At 35.6% G+C, this 22934-nt stretch overlaps 1 protein-coding gene across 1 annotated transcript in view; it reads left to right on the top strand.

The window, feature by feature from the left end:
* The window catches only part of COG3 (component of oligomeric golgi complex 3), a 139543-nt gene that overhangs the window by 11878 nt on the left and 104731 nt on the right, over positions 1-22934 (top strand). The window contains exons 2-9 of the mRNA XM_033947430.1: positions 752-898; positions 2439-2500; positions 12891-13056; positions 13905-13979; positions 17038-17130; positions 19352-19477; positions 19770-19850; positions 22112-22155. Of these exons, the coding sequence (XP_033803321.1) occupies positions 752-898; positions 2439-2500; positions 12891-13056; positions 13905-13979; positions 17038-17130; positions 19352-19477; positions 19770-19850; positions 22112-22155 (794 nt within the window). The remainder of the gene's footprint in view (positions 1-751; positions 899-2438; positions 2501-12890; positions 13057-13904; positions 13980-17037; positions 17131-19351; positions 19478-19769; positions 19851-22111; positions 22156-22934) is intronic.

The raw sequence follows: 22934 nt of genomic DNA, 5'->3' as shown, positions 1-22934 counted from the left end.
ATAGATATACATAAACATATATAATGATGTTTATGTCAGTATTACACCTATAATCTCTTTATAGTGTATATGAGGCCGCAATATGTAAGCAGGCACCATATAGCTTTCTAAGATTAGAAAGGAGGGGAGGAAGCTCAGAAACATCTTTAGGATGGAGACTGTGGGAAGCGCCTGGACCCTATTCAGGGACACCCTGCAGGAAGCACAAAGAATGTACGCCCCCAGTTTCAGGAAAGGCTGCAAGAACAAGCGATCAAAGGACCCGGTTTGGATGTCAACTGAAGTAAAGAGGGCAATAAATGACAAAAAAGTATCCTTTCGGAGATGGAAAAAGGACCCAACGGAGGAAAATCACCAGGCGCACAGGAAATGCCAAAAGGAATGCCACCAAGAGGTTAGAAAAGCGAAAGGGGAATACGAAGAGGGGCTGGCCAGGGGGGCGAAAAACTTCAAGGCATTCTTCAGTTACGTAAAGGGGAAGCGACCAGCGAGAGAGGAGGTGGGGCCGTTGGACGATGGGGATAGGAAGGGAGTGATTAAGGAGGATAACAATGGACCTATGGTCTGACCCGGCGGAGGCACTGCTTATGTTCTTATGTTCTTTAGTACAGAGTAAAGTTAGTGATTTAGAGAGAAGTGTCATCTTAAAAGCCATTTTGTATGCAAGTTGCAAAACAGGATAGAAAATCAATAATATATACAAAAGATGAATCTTTTACAAAATAAAAATATATATATTTATTCCTATCAGCTACCTATTGAAGATTTGTGCAGTTTGACATCGCACTCATTAGCTATCGCACTGTCTGCAACTGTGCCAGAGTCCATGGAAGATGTTTTGTATAGGGGCTTCACTGCATTGGACATGGAAGAGGAAAGGATTGAAACTGCACAGCAAGTAAGTAGCTGCTTTTAATGTGCTGAGTGCTGGAAGCTGGGGGTCAGTTCAGGGTGTTTGAGGATTGTTGCAGTAAACCATGCTGTTTAAGATATTTGCAGAAAAATTAGCTTGGTTCTTTGAGGTTAGGTTTGAACATGCTCTAGTGCTTGCTGATTTTGGGAGCACCAGGGTGGCTTGATTTAAATCATGCCTGTAACATTATGAATGGTTTAATGGAATTCATTTACCCAAAAATGTAAACATTGCTTGAATATATAGCCTCATGCTACATAATTAAAAATGAATCCTTATTTCATAATGTATTTTGAATAGAAAACTAGATAGATTTTTCCTCAAAATAACAGTTTATTTAAAATCTGATTTAAATAAAACAAAAATAATTTTTAAAATCATTAATTTTTATCCACCCTGGGGAGCACAGTACAAATCTTAATCATCATTTCATTGTCAAGTCAGTTCGTTTGGTGGTATTAACTACACCTCATATGCAGGATCAAGCCATATGCATTCAGCTTTCAGTTACTGTGAGCCTAGTTTAAACCACATGGAGGGAGAGAAGCAAGGAGTTTAAAGTTATGGGAATGTTCTTACTGCATTACAACCTTCTGCTTGGTTCTATTTTTATTCTATTGTATTTCTATACATTTGTGTTCCTAAAAAAAATTGCCCCCAAGAAGTTTATAGCATAAGTACACATTACAGCAAAAATACAATGAACATATGAATATATAAATCCTTCATGAGAAAAAGCTGCCTCATATCTTATTACTGTCTATTATGTTTCCATATGCATGAAAAACTGAATTAAGTTCTAGAAAATGCAATCATTAATAGGAAAAGAGCTGCTTGAATATAACTCATGCTTAGGAAAGCAAAGATGTTGCTAAATGATATAGTGGTTTTTGATTCTAATTTTTATTATATTAGTTAAAGTGGGGCAAGCATTGAAGTCAGACTAAGTACGTATACAGGCAATCCCCAGGTTAAAAACGAGTTACATTTTTAAAGCTGTTCCTAAGTTGGATTTGTATGTAACTCATAGCTTGTAGATTTTAAGATTCATGCTGCTTACTTCTGCTCCCAGTTGAGAAAAAGGCCAACTGCCCCTACCAGTGTTCTCTCTAAGGTACAGCACGCACAACCACACACTGTTTTTAATGTGGCAGTGCATCATTCCTGAATCTGCTGCAGAAGTATAGAAGTCTTTGCCACTGAAAATACTGCTCAGTGAAATCAAATGAAACTGCAACCGCGTTCTTAAGTATGAGTTGTACTTAAGTTGGGCATCTGTAATTATCACTAGTGTGAGATATGATTGGAGCATGAGTAATAATTCTTTCAAGAGTACATTATTTAGATATCTTGCAGTAGTAAGTCTGCTTAATGTATATTTGGTGGTAGGTAAACACTGAGATTTCCCTTAGAGAGACCTAGTTTGCCACCTCCTACTTTCGGTTAAAAAAAAATCTTGTAACTTATGTTCTGATTTAATAACAATATCTATGTCATAAATTTCAATTTAAATATTCTCTTTCAGTTCTTTTCATGGTTTGCTCAGCTACAGACTCAGATGGATCAAGATGAAGGTGCAAAGTACAGGTATGCTTGTTGTCAGATCTTACCATCTTCACCTACTAGAAAAGGAAATAAGAATACATCTGACAATCTGTCATCTTCATCATGCAGCAATGAAACCCTTAATGGTTTTGATTTTTGTTTGAAGAAGTAAACACGCTTTTATCTTTATTGTAGCCATATTAAAGCTTTTCTACATGTAAAGCCTGTTTTTACATATAAGAGAAGGCATTTATAAAATTATGCGACTGCATATATTACATTACATTACATTAGTGACTTCTATTCCGCCTGTACCTTGCAGTTCTAAGCGGATTACATTAGAAGATGGCTGGACATTTCCAGGAAGTTACAATTTAGGGTTAGTTACATAGTAGAGGCTTTGAGGAGCAATTGAGGATAGATAGAAATAAGAGGAATGAATTTAGGGAAGTTGCAGTTTAGGGGCTGGTTACATAATTGAGTTATTGAGGAGAAATTACAAGAGTGGTAGGAAGACAACGGGGAGATTGCAGGGAAGGTGAGGAGAACTCTAAAGATTAAGAGTGTTAAGAGAACTCTATAGATTTTTTGAATAGCAGAGTTTTGAGTTCTTTTCAAAATGATTTAAAGTCACTTGTCAGCAGGTTGGAAATAGATGGGTCCAATTTTGCTGCCTGCGTCGCTAGGAGGCCGTCATACATCTTCTTGCGCTGAGTACCAGAAAATGTGTGCCTATTTTTTTTTCCACATAGGTACTCCCAGGGTAGAGCTTGAATAAAATCAGCCGAAACCAAATGTGGTGCCGAAATTGGCTGCTCAGTTTCAGCTGAATCCAGAAATGAAAATGGCCTGGTCTTGGTCCTGGTCCTGCCATCCCCTACCTGACAAAAGAAAGCCTCCTCTGGACGGCCCCTGCTGGTGGCAGACCCCCTCCTGGGCCTGCCGTTTTGTCGGTGGAGTAGTGAGCACAGGAGCGATCCTGCCACTGAAAGTCCTGGTAGCCATTTTGAAGGAGGAGCTGGTCCTGCGCGGGAGCAAATGGATTGCTCTTGTGCCCACTACCCTACCAAGGAAAAGGTAGGCCCTGGAGATTGTCTGCCACAGAAGGGTGAGTCCAGGAAGAAGGTCTGCTGCTCGGGTGGATGTGTTCAAGTAGAGGGGCTCTGCAACATTTTTTTCTTCCAGCTGAACATGGATTTCATGCTGGTTTTACATCAAAACTGAAATTCAGTTGGCTTGTATTACAGGGTTGTGATTAGGGTGGAGTGGAATTGGAGCTGGTGATATATTTGATTCATTGATTTGATATAAAGGTTAAAAGGTCATGGATTTGGTATACCGCCTTTCAGTGGGTAAAACCAAAGCAGTTTACATGTATACAGGTACTTTTTCTGTTCCTGGTAGGCTCACAGCGCAAGTTTTTTGTATTTGGGACAATGGAGGGTTAAGTGACTTACCCAGAGAACAAGAAGCTGCAGTGGGAATTGAACCCAGGTCCTCACGTTCTCAGCCCATTGCGCCAACCATTAGGCTGCTACTCCACTTTTTATGTTTATATAATCTTTATTCATTTTCTTTTGTTACAACAAGTGTTTCAAATATACTTATTAGAAACTTAAACATATACACTTGATAAACATTCTTATTATCATCAAGTTTAACATTTTTTAGAACATTAATTTTTTACATATTTTATAATATTATGCAGTAAATCTAAATTTATATAATTTCTTTTGAATGTATTAATCCCCTTTCCCTCCCTCCCATTCAATCAATAATATTTAAAAACAACTTTATTGTAAATTCTTACAACATTGATATAGTGTGTTAAAATCAAAAATAAAATCCCATCCCATTCCTCTCTAATCAAATTTCTATCTTGGGAAAAGTTAATCATTCATTACAAAAATTTGTTAATGGTCTCCATATCTTTTGAAATCTATTAATATATCCTTTTTGTGTTGCTATGGTTAGCTCCATTTTATATATATGACAGACAGAATTCCACCAGAAAGTGTAATTCAGCCTGTCATGTCTTTTCCAATTAAATGTGATTTGTTGTATTGCTATTCCAGTTAAAATAAATAAAAGTTTGTTATTACTTGATGATATTTGACTTTTTTTTCTCATTGTTGTTCCAAATAATATAGTATCATATGTCAAGGCTATTGGGTTTTCCAACATCCTATTAATTTGAGGCCAAATTGATTTCCAGAATGTTAAGATGAATGGACAAAAGAATAAAAGATGATCTAATGTCCCAATTTCAACATGACAGTGCCAGCATCTATTAGATTTAGAGCTATCAATTCTATGTAAACGTGTAGGGGTCCATAAAGCTCTATGTAAAAGAAAAAACCAAGTTTGTCTCATAGATGCTGACATCGTACATTTTAACCTCCAAGACCAAAGTCGTGGCCATTGAGATGCACTAATTTGGTGTTTTATCTCAATGCTCCAAATGTCTCTAAGACCATTTTTTGGTTTTTTATTTATATATCCGGATATTAATTTATACCACTGTGCAGCTTCATGTCCTATTGAGTTTATCTGGAAACACAAGAATTCCAAGCTGTGATAATTAGTAAGATTTTTCCATTCAGGGAACCCTACCTGAATGGATTGCTTCAATTGCAACCATCTAAAATATTGTGTTTTATTAAGATCAAATTTATGTTGCAATTGTGAAAACTCCAGCATTTTACCATTTTTTATTATGTCGTCTAAAATACGAATACCTGCTGTCATCCAGTTTTTCCAGATTATTTTAAAACCGCCTATTTTGATCTTGGGGTTTAACCAAATTGTTTGAGTTGTTGATTTACTAATTGGAATAGGAGTTAGATTACTTATGTATCTTAAAGTTTTCCATGTATCCATGAATATTTTATGTTCTTTGTATAGCCTTGGCATCGTGATACTAACTACATGACTAAGACGTAATGGAAACATAAGTCTCCATTCTAGCCAGAACCAGTCTGGAATATTTACAGTGGGCTCTGGGAGGATCCAATACATACCTTGACGTAAAATATAGGCTTGATGATACCTATAGAAGTTGGGAAAATTTACCCCTCCCTCCGCAATTGGTCTTTGTAATGACACTAAAGCAACTCTGGGATTTTTCCCAAGCCAAATAAATTTTGTCAATATTTTATTTAATTTTTTATAAAAAGAATTTTGGAAGAAAATTGGTATCATTCCCATTTGGTAACAGACTACAGGTAATATCATCATTTTAACAGTTTGTATTCTTCCCCACCAAGATAAGTGTAAAGGGTTCCATTGCTCACACATCTCTGTTACTTTTTGTAATAAATTTTTTTCATTAATTTTCATTGTGTCATCTATATTTTTTGTAATCCAAATTCCAAGATATTTAATAGCATCCTCTTTCCAAACAAAAGAGAATGATTTAAATAAACCTTTTGTACAATGTATATTTAATGGAAGTATTTCTGATTTGTTCCAGTTTATCTTATATCCTGAGAATTTTCCAAATTTTTCAATCAGTTCAAGTAAATGTGGAATGGTAGATTCTGGGTTCCTCAAATATAATAATAAATCATCAGCATAAGCTGATATTTTATATTCTTTATCTGAATGAGGTATACCTTGTATCTCCTTTGTTTGTTGGATTGCTAATATTAAGGGTTCTAAAACAATATCAAACAGTAAAGGAGACAAAGGACATCCTTGTCTAACTCCTCTTTGTAGATTAAATTTTTCTGAAAACGTATTATTAATATATAATCTAGCAGAAGGGGAGTTATATAGTGTTTGTATCATTTGTGTGAATCCAGGACCTATTCCAAACCAATCTAATGTCTGATACATAAATGTCCATTCTATTCTATCAAAAGCCTTTTCTGCATCTAAAGAAACAGTAAAAGTAGGCTCATTCATTTTTTTTTGTTAAGTATAACATATGGAAAGCTAATCTAGTGTTATGAGATGAATGTCTTTGAGCAACAAATCCTGTTTGAGACATACTTATAATATGGGGAAGAGCTTTAGCCAATCTTAATGCAAGTATTTTTGCTAATAATTTTCCGTCTACATTTATTAAAGAAATTGGTCTGTAATTTGATACCAAAGTGGGATCTTTATTTGGCTTTGGTAAAACTATTGTTAATGATTCTGCCATAGTGCCTTTAGTACAACCTTGATTTAGTTGATATTGAAAAAGATTTAATAAATAGGGTAATAAAAAATTTTGAAAATGTTTATAAAATTCCACTGTATAACCATCACCACCTGGAGCGGATCCAACTCTAAGGGATTTCAAAGCTGTTCCTAATTCTTTTAGTGATATTTGTTCTTCTAAACTTCGTTTTATATGTTCAGGAATTTTTGGACCCTTTAATTGTTTCAAGAATTCTAAACCTTCTTTTTCTTTATTTAAATAAGTCTCGGAAGAATAAAGAGATTTATAAAATTTTAGGAATTGTTTTAAGATTGGTTCAATTTTTGTTAATGTATCACCTTTTTCATTTTTTATAGCAATTATTTTTGTTTTCTTTTTTTTCACTTTTAGGTAGTTTGCTAGTATTCTTCCCGACTTATTTGAGTTTCCATAATACAGTGCCTGCTGAGAAAATAAATCTTTTCTTATCATTTTTGATGATATTTCATTATATTTACCTTTAAGTTTTAACAGTTCTTGTTGTGTGGAATAATCCCATTTTTCTATAAGTTTTATTTCTAAATTTTTTATTTCTTTTTCTAAGTTAGTATATTATTTTTTATTTTGTTTATTAAGATAAGCCGAATAAGAAATAATTTGTCCTCTTATTGATGCTTTAAATGCATCCCATAATATTTCTCTAGAAATCTCATCTTTATCATTTATTTGAAAAAATTCTTTCATTTTTATTTGAAAATTTTCACAGAATATTGGATCAGCAAGCAATGTATTATCAAACTTCCATATTGGTCTATTTGTATTTTGATCTGTGATCTTAATTTCAATCCATACCCCACCATGATCAGATAAAATGATTGGATCGATGGCAGCTTTTGTTACTTGATGTGCTAGATGTTTTGATATAAAAATATAATCTATTCTTGAAAAAGAATTGTGAACATGAGAACAGAATGAAAATTCCCGTCCATCAAAATGAAGTATACGCCAAATATCTATTAAATCACAAGTTTGTATTAAATTATCTAGGCCCATTGATTTCATATATCTACTTGGGTTTTTATCCAATATAGGATCCATAACAGCATTGAAATCCCCCGCTACTATTAGATTTGAAGTAGCCAGTGGTATAATCATTTGTTGAAGAGTTTTGAAAAATTCATTTTGGTTCGAATTAGGGGCGTATATATTAATTAACGTCATGGTAGTATTTCCCATATCCATTTCCACAATTATCCATCTTCCATTAATGTCTGTTGCCTTTAATTTGAATGTAGCAGTACATTTTTTATTTACTAGAATAGCAACACCTGCTTTTTTCTTTGTAGCTGGTGAGAAAAAGCAATGTTTGACCCAACCTCCTTGTAGTTTACTAGATTCAATATTTGAGAGGTGGGTCTCTTGTATAAAGCATAAGTCCGCATCTTGCCTTTTTAAAAATAATAGTGCTTTTTTCTTTTTTATCATATGATTTAGATCATTAACGTTTAAGGATATTATTTTAAGATCCATTTATGTATTTTTGATATATTTTCTTTAAATTATATGAATTTTTTTTTTCCCCATATTTAAAATATTTTGGAATATCCCCTTTTTTTTCTTTATTCCATTTTCCATTATTTTCCCATCTTCCCTTCCCTCCCTTCCCTCCCTTCCCTTCCCATTTTAATATGACTACTTGGATACGCATATTGAGGTTAGGTGTATATACCTCCTACAAGCTATTACAATATATAACTATATTTACTACAATTATTATTTATTTTATCTTTTTTAATTATATTTTCCCTTTTATAGATGTTTTAATTTTATTCTATTATAAATTCCAATGTATATTTTTATTATATTTTGGTTTGTATTGTATATTATTGGTATTAAGAAATGTTTTCCTTTTTTAAATATTATGTATGAATTATATTCTTTCTCTATTCTTTAAGGAAAATATGACATCAATGCAAATCACACGTTCAATCAGATATAAAATTCAAAATGATATCTAATAATATTTAAAATATTATAACTTATATTTTTAAGGTTTAGGTATATATTTGAAGGCAGTCATAAAGGATTATTAGATATCTCCACAGTCTGTTTAGAATGTTCTTGCAGTTCAAATTATAATTCCATGTTCTTCTAAATTTTTTTTTTTTTTTTTTTTTTTTTTTTCCAATTAAAGTTGAAAGTTCCGTTTTCATGTTGAACTCTATATCTGTATTTCATATTCAATCTTCATGTTTTATTAAATCAAACATAAATTTAAATATTAATACATATATAGTATTCAATAATAAGTTCTTGTTTAAGATGTCATTGGCTGTTCATGTTGATCGAGGAATTCTTGAAGTTTTGTAGGATCTGAAAAGTTTTGAGTTTTGTTGGCTATGGTGATTTTCATTACTGCTGGATAAAGAAGGCCATATCTTGCCCCTAGAGCTCGTAGTTGGGGTCTCATGTCTAGGAATTGTTTTCTTCGTGATGCAGTTTCTTTTGCAAAATCAGGGACAATGTGGATTCTTGCATCTTGACATTTGAGGTTTTTGTTTTCTTTTGCAAGTTGGCAGATTTCTACTGCTTGTTGGTGTCTCAAAAGTTTAAATATTAAAGTTCTTGGTCTTGATTGAAGGTTTTTATTTTGTGTTGGTATTCTGTGTGCTCTTTCTATTTCTAATGCAGTTTTGAATTTTAAAGGTAGTATTTTAGGTAGAAATTGTTCCAGGAATGTTATAGGGTCATTTTTTTCTACCCCTTCCGGAATCCCGATGATCCTTAAATTATTTCTTCTTTCTCTATTTCGGCTGTCTTCCAAGTCTCTTTTAATTTCTTCAACTTCTTTCCATATTATTTTAGATTTTCTCATGTCTGTATTCAGTTGTTCTGTATTGTTTTCTAGGTCATTTATTCTATTTTCAACTATATCCACTCTTTTGGTGAGAAGTGCAGCATCTTCAATTGCTTTTTTTAGTTTTTTATTGCTGTCTAATACTATTTCTTTAATTTGTCTTAACTCTTCCATGACGTCGGGGCTCTCATCCGATGGCAGCGGAACTTTTGAGGGTGTGTTATTTGGCTCTGTTTTTGATCTTTTATTGCTGCTACCAATACCGGAACCGCTTGCTTCTGAATCGCATTTGTTTTGTTTTTTAGATGTCATCTTCTGTTTTTCTTCTCTTCTTTTTATCTCAGCCTGCATTCACTGTCTTTCTGTATCAGTTTCAATATTTTGCCGTTTTCTCTTTTCTTTTGAGTTTTCAATTTATGTTTTATTATTTTGTTATATCAATTTATATAAAAAATGGTGAAGAATTTTCTTTCAGGCTTTGTTTCTATCTTTTAATATAGCCTTTTTTCCTTTTTTTCTTTCTTTCAGTTGTTTGTCCCAATCTTATACTTAGAACAAATTCAAAACTTTTATTACAGTAACTCTTAAAGCAACTGTTAGTTATTTGTCTTAATTTCTATTGCTGTGAGTATATATAAAAAAAAAAAAAATTTCGGTAGTCCTTCTCTCTGTTTCTCCTCCTTCAAGCCTTATCTCAGTCTCTATAAAGGCAATAACATTCTATTAGCAGCCTTTCTTTTTCTTAGATTTTTTTGGATATGGCTGGTCAATCTTTTTGCAGATTTATTTTACTAAATCCGTTAGTCATTTTTTTTTTTGATATTTCGCTTCAGCGCTGAAAAAATCTGTAATTTTTTTTTTTTTTTTTGGCTCTCCTCTTATGAGCCCAATCGCAGCCCTTACCGAGGAGAGCGACACTCTATTGAGTATATTTTTTCAACTTTAGTATTCTTGATGTATATGCATTTCTCAGCGCTTCTCAGCTATCTCGCTACCACTTTTTCCCTCAGGTTAAAGAAAACCGCCAGTCTCTCACTCTGTCACCTCTTTCGCAGCCCAAGCGCTGAGGAGAAAGAAAAAACTGGCAATCTCCTATATCAGAATTCCTTTCAATTACAGCAGATGAGATCGATATTTATATTATATTTATATTTATCATTCACAATTCTTTTCTTCGAAATCAGCAGCAAGGAAACAGTAAAAAAAAAAAACCGTTGCCAAGTAGACTTTACAGCGGACCTCGCTTCACTACCGGTATAGGAAAGCTATTTCATAACAGCTTATCTTTATAGTATGGCAGGCACCATCCACTTCATTTATTATTTATAAGGAAGAAACTTTTATATTTGTCGTTAGGTAGCTCACCGGCAGTTTCAAATTCTGTTAATCTCCAGCTTTTTTACACCTCATTTCTCAGGATATAAAAACGGCTCTTCCACTTTTCAAACGTCTCTCCGTCTCAGCAAAGGAGGTAGATTTCAATTTATCATACCATCGAGATCGTAGGAAATCATTTTTTTTGTAGTAATTTGTAATTTAAGCTTGTTTATACGGAGCTTCTCCTTCACCCAACCGTCATCATTCGCGTCCAAGCCACGCCCCACTCCACTTTTTTAACACTTGGTATTAAAGTGATTTACAGCTAAATACATTAGTATACAGTTTAAATATGCAATATATCTTAAGATCTAAAAACCAATCAAAATTCTGTATACAACTCTAAAATACGATACATTTCCTGATCCAGATCTTCAAGATATTACTGATCACAGAATTCTCTGATGACATTTTCAAAAATCAAGGTTTTCAAAATGTAACGGAATCCAAAATAAATGAATACATTTTTAATAGTAGTGGGTATAGAGTTCCATAATGACGTTCCAACGCAACTAAAGGCTTTGTTCTTAGTAGAGGCTAGTCTAGCCAATTTCAGTGATGGTAGTTGTGACGGTGTTAAAGACCGCAATGAGCCTTGCCATTTTTTTAATCAACTTATCTAAAAGATTTTTTGGTTGGGGATACCTAAATGCCTTAAAGACCAAGCTAATCAATTTAAATGCAATTCTGGCTGAGGTGCAGGTCTCTTACAATAGGAGTAATATGATCTGATCTTATTCCACCTTCACTTTTTTTATTTTTTAAACGACATGTTTACTATTTGGAATTCATATCATCTATTGTGTTACATGCTTCATATTATCTCATGCATTGATTTTCACACAGGTATGTCAGATTTTAGTTTTTAAGGTATTCAGGTATGTAACATTGCTCAAGTCCAATGTTATTTTTTAAAAAAATTTGGGGGTATATTATTTCTTTATATTATGTGTAACAGCCCACAATGTCCGAGTTGTGGCTGCCTCGATGGTTTATTTCTGCTTTGCATCTATTGAGGACATCTGCATAGCAACTGCTTGGTCTTCAATCCATACCTTTACTTCTCACTACTATTTGGAACAAAATTCCAGAAGAGTCATTTTGGACAAGCAGTTCTCCAGGGATAGCAGGCATATATTCTCACAACTTGCTCACTTCCCCTAGTTGGCGTCTTAGCTTTGTTATTGAACTGATGGTCCCGTGAACCAACATCAGACGGGAAAGGCACTGGCACACACATGAAATGGGGCACTGCTTAAAGATTTAAAGTGACAGTTCACTTGGCAGGGTCCATACCAAGTTCCATGGGTGACTAAACTAAACTAAACCTTAAGTTTATATACCGCATCATCTCCACAGATGTTGTGGAGCTCGGCACGGTTTACAAGAACTTAAAATATAGGAAGAGAAGGAAAAAAAAGGTTTACATGAACTTATATATAGAAGAGAAGAGTAAGGGGGGATAGAATTACATTTTAGTGAAAAGCCAGGTTTTCAGTTGCTTGTGGAATAATTGGAGGGAGCCAATGTTCCGCAGCGGGGGTAGTAAGGTCGTTCCAAAGACCTGTGATTCTGAAGAGAAGGGATTTTCCCAGTTTGCCTGCATAGCGAATACCGTGTAGAGAGGGGAAGGATAATTTATACCTTTGGGCGGGTCTGGTAGAGTCAGGACTCGAGGAGTTATAAGATAGTGGGATTAAGGGAGGAAGGATGCCGTGAATGATCTTAAAAGCCAGGCAGGAGCATTTGAAATGGATTCTGGAAATCACTGGGAGCCAGTGAAGTTTGGCTAGGAGTGGGGAGACATGGTCAGACTTGCGTTTTGCAAAGATCAACTTGGCTGCAGTATTCTGGATTAGCTGGAGTCTTTGAAGACTACATGTGAGAATTTATGCCTACTGTCATTGGAGAACACCTGCTACAGGTAAGTATCTTTGATTTATATACACCGCTGGTAAATACACACAAAGACTGAAAGTATCTTTGATTTATATACACTGCTGGTAAATATACACAAAGACTGAAAGTGTGGGTTTTATTCCTATTTGCCTTTTTTGTTTCTGTTTCTCTAGAGACCTGAAGGATTACTTGTCTGGGTTTCAGGAACAATGTGATGCCATATTGAGGGATGTGAATAGCGCTCTCCAACACCTAGAGTCACTCCAGAAGCAGTACCTCTTTGTGTCTACCAAGACAGGAGCTCTGCATGAGGCCTGTGAGCAGCTATTGAAGGAACAGGTACAGCAGATCTTAAAGTCGGCCTCTTATAGGGGCTCCCAGGGCTGTGTATTGTTGTTTAAAGTTAGATTCTTAAGAATAACTTCCATTGCCCCCACCCCTATCACAGCTTTCTTGCTTCCTTTTATTGCTGAATCTCATTTAATCACTTTTATCCAAACATTTTTTGTATTTTTACAACTACACTCCTGTCTTAAATTTCCTTTCCTGGTCCATCCCTCATGCCTTGCATGTCTCGGTGCAAGGATTGTAAGGGCTTCTGATGAGGAAAAGCACAGCAGTATTCTGACTTACTGAGTCACAAGAAAGGAATGGCTAATTAGATATTTCAAAAAACACCCAATGCTAATATTTCCTTATGACAATAAAAAATCAGAAAGGGAAGAAGCCTTAAGAATTATTAACAGTTAACTGGATTATCAAAATATTAATTTATTTTTAGTACTGCTGTTATGAAGAGTGATTAAAATTCAGCTGACAGCAGAAGTTGACTAAGTTAAAGTGCTTCCCACAGCTGTGCAGCCCTAACATGGTAAATTCCATAAGGCCACCGAGGAGATCAATTTTCAAATAAAGGTTAGGTGAGGTGACATACTTTGTCTTGAAGTAGTTGCCTCACAGTCTTTCTGACAAGCAAAATCATAGAAAAATAATTTGAGTTCACCTGCGATTTTACTAGCACCAGTTTGTAACATTTCTCCTGGGAGAATGAATACATTCTGTTGTAAAATAGCTTAGACTCAAGAGGGATCTGTTTCTTCCATCATGTAATATAAGCAAACCATCTTGTCATGGGGAGGAAATGCTTTCTGAATTCTGCAAATGAACTTGTTTTTTTCTTTTAATAGTCTGAGCTTGTGGATTTAGCGGAAAACATTCAGCAGAAGCTTTCTTATTTCAATGAGCTAGAAAATATCAGCACTGTAAGTATTTCAGATCTATTTATAAAACAACTGAGTTAGATTCCACTTTTTCTCTTTGCAATATCCTGGCCCTCTCACCAGTGGTCGGGTTAGATGCATATCCCTCTGCTGGTGCACTTGCCTTTCACCTACAGTGCATCATAGAGCCTTCATGATTTTATTTCTGCTTTTGGTATAGGTTCCCCTACCTCTACTATTCCTCCACCTCTTGTTGTAAACCAGGCCTGACATTGCTGAAGCTGAGCTTTTGAGGAACATCCCAGTCTGTGCCCATGTGTGATGTTTTCCTTATCTTGGGACTCTTGTCAAAAATATAGCCAGGGTCATTCTCAGAACAGCACATATGTCAGTGCACCAATTCTGTCTCACTTGAAAAGAAATCTTATAAAATTTTTAATATATTTTTAACAAGTTATTTAAAAAAATTGAAGTGGGATATAAGCAACAACGCCCCCCCCAACTCCTCCTACAACCACTTTCTTCCTCCCCACATCCAATATAATTCAAACAATTATATCCCTCAAATTAAAAATCATAAATATAATTTCAAAATTCTTTAGTTCGACGTTCCTTTCCCCCTTCATCCACCCACACACACAACTGTATTTCAGTTTTTGTTGGTGGGCAGGGTAAGTTCATAATTTTTGAATCATTGGAGTGTGTGCTGGATTTGGGGAGGAGTTGCTTCTTTGGTCTAAATAAATTTACAATAGGTATTAAACCAGGGTTAGTAATCTATCTATCTATATAAAATCGGATGTATTTGTTTGTATGTATGTATGTATGTTCCAGCATAGCTCTGAAATGCATGGACAAATTTCAACCAAACTTGGTATACATATGACTTACTATATGGGAAAAAATACTGTGGGGGTGGGAAGGGGGTAATGTAAAAATTATAAAAAAAATAACAGATATTATTGTATAATCCATAGCTTTTGGGCTCCCTGAGATTAATACTGATACTGATGTTTAAGTCCAAGTTCAGCCCCATACAGAGGGCCATTCTTGCTGCTAAACATGAAGACGTCCATGAAATAAACAATCAAATGCTTCCCGTTTTACCAGGTGTAATCACTGAATACAAGTTTATCGATATCGGAAGATTGGGATAAATAAATATCCGGGCAATGCCGGGTGATCAGCTAGTACTGTGCATAAAATACTAGTCGGCCATCTGGCAGTGAAGCATTGCTTTGTGGCAATGCTGATTTTTTTTGTAGCGTAAAAGTCATCTTATCAGACTTAAGATGTATAGGAGAGAGTTGCATGCCCATCTGCATTAGCCATTGAGAGCACAACAGGATATTTTAGAGACCGACTATCTTTTAGTTCATGTAGCTTGTCCTAAGGGCTCACACTCTAACTTTTACATAAAGACAAATCAAAAATTAAAGGCAGTTGTTAAATTACATGATAACTGGAACAGAGCTAGTGAAATGCAACATATTTAATCATACATTGCCTGTTTGTTAGTTCATCCACGCACAGTGCAGCACTTGGCCTTTCGTCGTGCGGCAGCTACGAGGTCAGAAACATGGCTGCTCCATTGCAAGATTACACTATCGAAGAACAGCATGCAGTAGTGTGCTTTCTTTGGGCAGAGGGAGTGAAACCTGTGGAAATTTACCATTGGATATTGACTCAGTATGGACATATCACCATGAATCAATGAAAGGTTTGAGTGAATAAAAGGGTTTAAAACACGAAGAACAGGTGTAACCGACAAAGGTCGTTCTGATCGCTCATCAATATCACACACATGAGCACATTGACAAGATGGATGCCTTGATTAGAGAAGACCAATTGATAACGGTATCTCAATTTGCTGCAAATTTGAATATCAGCTATGGATCTGTATTTGCCATAATGCTTGATGATTTGGGATACAGGAAAGTCTGCGCATGATGGGTTTCCAAACAGCTTACTGATCTGCACAAGCAACAGCGTGTGGAGGTTGCGTCTCAATTCCTGATAGGGTATGAAGAAGATCGGAGTATTCTAGAGAGAATTGTCATTGATGACAAGACATGGGTGCATCACTGCGACCCAGAGAGCAAAAGACAAAGCATGATAAAGTAAAGGAAGTGGTACTCACCTGGCTTAGGGAGCAGCCAAAAACTTCTCTGCAGGAATTGAGAAGCTAGTTGAATGATTAAAAAATGCGTCATCTTGAATGGGGATGATGGAAAAGTAATATGTTCAATTGCTCACAGTTATTTCTATTAAAGCCATGAAGTGTATTTTGCCTTTACTTTTTGATTTTACCCTCATGTGTAAAATGGTGACAGGCTTCAAAAATCATGGAGTAGACATTACATTACATTAGGGACCCAGAACATTCTTTACATATGCCTAAAAGGAAGCTAAGGAGTACCCTGTTCAGATGTGATTACAACCAAGGCAGACTTCAGTGAACATGAGGAGATTGTTTTGGATTGTGGCTTTACTAGTTTTGATAGCTGTGTAGATTATTACAGAACTTGAAAATAAGTTTGGTTTGGTTTGCTGGTTTTGTGAATGTGATAACATGTTGAAATCCTGACCTCTGTTATCTTGGAGAAATGTTGGCATACTGTTAAAAGGCATGCTTAGGTACAGTATTTGCTATTAGAAACATGACTAGTATAAATACTTGTTGGCCATTATACATTTGGGAGGCTGTTTCTCTCTTCTGTTGATTGGTTCAGTTCAAGCTGTCACTCCTTTTTCTAATTACATTAGGGTATGGGATACATACACAGGTTATCTGTAGTGATGTAAAAGCCTATAATGAATTGAAACAACTATTGGGGCTACTGTCACAGCTGGTACCAGAAATATAAAATGTACCTTGCAATGATGTGGCTTTGAATGTGATGTATACTGAAGATCATACCATTTGCTTAGTTGGGGATTTTTTTTTCCGCTGCTCTCTATATAATCACTAATTCTTATATTTTCCTTTCTTTAAAACTCTTGTAAACCATGCCGAGCTCTATCTCTATAGAGAAGATGCGGTATATATGCTTAAGGTTTAGTTTAGTTTTAATGAACTGCATATATTTCTCCTTTCCAGAAACTGAATTCCCCTACCTTGTCTGTGAACACCGAAGGATTTATACCAATGCTTGCAAAACTTGATGACTGTATTGCCTATATTTCTTTACATGTAAGTCATTTTGCTAACTGATTTTGGTATGTGTAGGAATTACTTTTCCTCTTTTGATATAAAATTGTTTCTGAAGCATGGTGAAAACACATGAATGAATCGCATTTTAATGGCACCCTTTTTTCCTCTATTTAGCTTAGCCATTAGTTTATTAACTGTAGACCTTTGCTCCTTTTAGAAATCAGTACATGTTAGAGCAGTGGTTCCCAAACCTGTCCTGGGGGACCCCCAGCCAGTCAGGTTTTCAAGATATCCCTAATGAATATGCATGAGAGAGATTTGCATATAATGCATATTCATTAGGGATATCTGGAAAACCTGACTGGCTGGGGGTTCCCCAGGACAGGTTTGGGAACCACTGTGTTAGAGAGTGACTTGGGGACAAAGATTCATCCCCATCTACGCAGTGAAGCGCATTTTACATCTCAATCCCCATATCTCCCCGCTCAAAGCAGAAAGATGATTTTATGTATTTTTATTGGCCTAAGGCATTGCAAATAAACATTTTAATCCTATAGTGCAGTGATTCCCAACCCTGTCCTGGAGGAACACCAGGCCAATCGGGTTTTTAGGCTAGCCCTAATGAATATGCATGAGAGAGATTTGCATATGATGGAAGTGATAGGCATGCAAATTTTCTTCATGCATATTCATTAGGGCTAGCCTGAAAACCCAATTGGCCTGGTGTTCCTCCAGGACAGGGTTGGGAACCACTGCTATAGTGGTCTTTTTTCTTTTATTTGATTGAAAGAACATCAATAAAAGTACAATTTGCAAGAAAACAAAAGCAGTAAATAAGAAAAAATTCAATCAAATACAGCCCTCAGACTATCACATGCAAATAACTTAGGGCTAGATGCACTAAAGAGGATCGGTAAGACCACGTGGGTCTGCTCAGATTTGATTTTTGGCCGATTTAAAAAGAGCACAATATCTACCCCATTAAAAAAAAGAAATAGAAAGTGTCCCTTGCGCTAAATGGGCAGGAGCACTATATTAGGAAACATGGTACATTATCAATTAAATTAAATTTACTAAATTTCTATAGTCACATTTTTAGAAAAGTCTTAGCTTAAAACATTCTCTGGTTTTCACAATAAAACATGATATAATACAGAAATTATATAAAAATAGGGAATAATGGACAATATAACACACACCACAATGAAAAACATATTGCATACAGAACATATGTCAAAACATCTTGGGGTATGTTTAACCCAAAACTGCTCAGGAGTTCTTGTTATACTGTAAGCCTGACAGATAAGGAAATAATTAAATGCTTCTCTAAACGCTATATCACTGTCCATTCTTACATTGATTGTCACTGTGTTCCAAGCAGTAGTATTGGCCACAAAGAAAGAAAACCTCTAACTTCCTAGTCCCAAAAGATCTGTTTGATCCTAAATCAAACACCACAGATATCTCACTCAAATAACCAGGAATAAGCCCCTTAAAGCGTTTAAATATTAAAGAACAAATCTTAAACTAAATTTGTTGGCCCATTGGAAGACTGTGTAGGAACTTAGATGAATGGAGAGTAATAATGATCTTGGAAAGGACACCCTGTCATCATGCAAAATGCTGAATTTCAAATCCATTGAATCAACTTAATAACAGTAGGGTAGCCTAGATGTTTTAATGTTGTATTTTGTATGCATTTATTTGTGTACTTCTTTGGTTTATACATCAATACATGATGATTATTAGAAATAAAACAAAAACAAAGAAAAAAATATATTTTTGTGTTATTTCTACTTGTTACTTTGAAGAGTGGACTAAAACGGCCACCATAGCATTTCACTCATGATTATTATTATATAATGCATGTCACGTAGAGAAGATCAAGAAGTAAAAATTTGCCTCTTTAAAGTTTTGTGGGGTTTTTTTTCTCAATAAAAAAATTTGAAAACGTTAAAAGGAATTAATTTGGCTCTGAGAAAATGCTACATGTGTTTCTTAATGCCTCCTGGTTGGAGCGCCTTATGAAGTGCCTTGAAGTAGCTTCTGGCTGAGGAGCCTGCTGCCTTCCATTTGCAGAATCCAGTTAGTTCTTCAACTGAAGCTTTTTCTTTTCTTTTTTTTTTTTTTAAATTCTAGCAATAGAATGACTTGAATATTTTAGAAAATCTCTTGTTAGGAAGCATACATTAAACTATTTCAGTTTTGGAACTTTTTTTCTCATTTTCTATATTTAAATGATGTTTCTTTTTTTTTCCAGCCTAATTTTAAAGATTACGCTGTGTATCTAACAAAGTTTAAGCAATGCCTTTCTAAAGCTATGCACCTTATGAAGATGTACACTGTGAACACAATACAGAACCTCACAAATCAATTGCTCAAAAGGGTAAGCTACAGAGAGAATGCTGCAGTCACAGGCCAGACTTTGCTCTTTTCTATCTCTAGCCAGGCTATCTATGGTAGCAAATATTTTATTATTTTAGAATCAAGACATCACAGGGCTTAATTTGTTACTAAAATTTTAATTGACTGCAGGCTAATATGTAAAAATTAATTTATAGAGCTGTAAAAGAAACTGGTGGCTAAATAGTGAAATCCTATTAAAATGACTGTTTGAGGAGTAGCAAAACAAGTTATTCTAAATGAGTGCATCACTTGTCGTTCATTTATGTTAATAGGATCCTTCTGCTGTCCCAAATGCTGACAATGCCTTCACGCTATATTATGTTAAGTTTCGCGCTGCAGCTCCCAAAGTCAGTGTAAGTATCTGCCCTAAATATGTGTTATGGATATGGGACTCACTATGAAAAGGCTTCATAGTCTTGTACATTTTTTTACATTCTACTGTCTAAAGAAATGCAATTTCAAAAGCATTAAAGTAAGAATTTGATTCACTAATCCATGCAGCATATCCTTTACTTTCAAAGCAGAGACAAATTATAGAAATATTTAAAAAGTAAATAATAAGAAACCTAAAAGTCTTGGTTGCACAAATCTTCACACCCCTTGACTTGGTACTTAATAGAGTTCCCATTTGCAGCAATAACTAGCCAGGAACTGTTAAAAATAAGTGTCTTATCAACCTTCCACAGTGGGATGATGCCGTTCCTGCTAATTTTTCTTGGCAGAATATCTCAAGCTCTTTCAAATTGACCAGGTTGCAGTCTTCAAGTCTTATCTTAGATATTCTGTTTGATTCAGTCTCAGTTCAGATTGCCACTCAAGGATATTCACTTTCTTCTGGTTGAGCAATACTGTTTGCATTTTGACATGCTGGAAGGGCCTAGGTTTTTGTCTAGAACCAGCCTTTACATCTTTTCCTCAGTCTTCACAAGCCTCCTTCTGAAGTATCCCTGCAACACAGTGCTGCCATTACCATGCTTTATGGTTAAGCTAGTGTTAGGGTGATGTGCTGTGTTTCACTTTTATCTTACTAGGCATAAGACCTACACCCACATGCATGCAGGGTCCCTTTATGGCTTTTCTTTAGCAGAGACTTCCTTATTGCACCCTCCCATACAGGCTATGTTTGTAGATTAATCTTGAAATTGTTGGAACAGTCGTCATTTCTCCGTTCTCAGCCAGAGACCACTGTACTTATTTTGAAGTAATCTCAGGCCTCAACACTTCCTTTATTCCATGGCTTTAGACCTTGGAGGGACAACCTAAGGTAGTGCTTCCACTTTACAGTGCTAGATGTGACAGTGCTCCAAGAGATATTTAAACACCCTAGGAGGATGATATTTAAAGGTACAGATTGGGGGAAGACTATAAGAAAATTTCAGAGTTCTTTTAGATGTTTTAGACCAGTGGTTCTCAATCCATTTATTTATTTATTTAGCCCGTCCTCCCAAAGGAGCCCAGAGCGGGTTACAAGAGTACATTCACAGTATAAGTAGGACAAACTTTGGTGGGAAAAACAAACTTGGTGTACATAGAGGTATAAATTTCAGCTTTTACAGTAGAGTCATAACATACAGATTTGGAAATATAGACTTAGTGGACTTAGGGTGTTTTTAAAATTGCAGCATTTTCCGAAAAGACATAGGGGTCCTTTTATCAAGCTGCAGTAGGGGTTTAACGCGCGTAATACCGTGCGTTAAACCGCCTGCCGCACTAGCCGCTAACGCCTGCATTGAGCAGGCGTTAGTTTTTTAGCTGGCTGCAGAGGTTAGTGCATGATGAAATGTCCGATGCGCTAATCCCGCTAGCACGATTTGATAAAAGGACCCCATAGCCTATAGTGGTTTAAATTACATAATTTTCCGTATGGACATATCCTAACATAAGGTAAAATTGCTTTGTAGGTTTGTGTATCATCGAAGTAAAGGTGGGTTTTTGGTCTGGTGGTCCGATGTAAGGGTCAGTTCTGAAGACTTGCCCTAGCCAATTAGGATATCCACAATAAGTGGATTCATGAAGAGAGATCTGCATGTACTAGTCACTGTTTGCAAACATGTTTCATGCATATTCATTGTGGATATCCTGAAAACCATACTTGCTCATTGTGTCCCAAGAACTGGGTTAGGAACCCTTGGATTAGACTTTTGCTCTAAATTCACTGTATACAGAAGAAACAGCTTGATTCTTCATTCAGGGATACCCAGCCAGCTATAGTGATAGGACACAAGTGGCCTCTCTTTTCTTATTAGGGTAACTGTCATGGCAATTTTTTTCAGTGGAGCTGAATCGGGTTTGTTCTGAGAGAGCATGAAGACTTGTGCAATGAAGACTCTTTGAATAGTTCTGTAATTATTGTTTCATGTTGGAAGTATAAAATACTCATACATTAATCAATGAAACAAACTCCCACATTAATGAACTTCTCTTTTATAGACATCAGAGTTTGAAAAATATGCAAGACCATGAAAGCAATATAACATCTTCTGGGTCTGTGGATAATATTTGTAAGGAAATACAACTCGGTATAAGTTAGAGGGGTGAGGTAATGAATACTTTTTAAAAGCCTTAAGACAGCTAATCTGTTGGTGTTCATCCTTTCCTCCTTTTCCCCCCCCAGACACTAATTGAACAAATAGAACAAAGAGCTGAGAAGATATCAGAGTAAGTATAAAAATTGAGTAGTCTGTAAAGGGTTTAGTCAGTATGTTTTTTCTAGAAGCATCATCTTTGTGTCTCTAACATTTTTATTTTTTACTTGGCATATATAGTAAAAGTAATTAAGTCCACTGATCTGTATACTAGCCTTGGAGAGTAAGATATCAGGTCATTGACTGTACTAGTGTTTTCAAGTTTATCCACATGGTTATTGCTTCCCTTGCTCATTACCATTGCAACTGCCAACACCACATGCACACTTTTTGAAATTGGTTAAGGGAGAGGGTGGAAGAAAGTTTCCTTAGGGTTGTTCTGTTTGTAGTCTTCTCCCCTGGGGATTAGTAATTTTTGTTTTCCTATTGCATAACTGTAAGGCAGTAAATGTAATGAGAGTGGAAATAGAAGTGGAAGAGCATGAGCCTCAGTCAAACAACAGTGCCGTCAGGTAGCAAGGATTTCCAGGCTATTCTTCAATCCTGCAAATCCCCAGTGAAGGAATTGGTAGTCCTTCAAGACCTTCATTTGACAAATTAGTAAATGCCCCTATCAGTTTCCATGGCGCCTAGAGCTGAAGTATAAGGGTCAAGCTGCTCCTAGGCACGACCTTCCGCAGCTACCTAATCAATCAATGGAAAAATCTTAATACTCAATATAGTCTGCAGGTTTTATGTTTCCAGGCGGATTTCTTGGGTCACCAAGCCGCAAAATGGTACAAATTGATATATGGATTTTTAAATAAAAAAAAGAAAACTGGTCTTAGGGATATTTGGAGTATTGAGATTGGA

Source organism: Geotrypetes seraphini, chromosome 6 (assembly GCF_902459505.1).
Source record: "Geotrypetes seraphini chromosome 6, aGeoSer1.1, whole genome shotgun sequence".
Lineage (NCBI taxonomy): Eukaryota > Metazoa > Chordata > Amphibia > Gymnophiona > Dermophiidae > Geotrypetes > Geotrypetes seraphini.
This window is presented reverse-complemented; position numbering and strand designations above follow the sequence as displayed.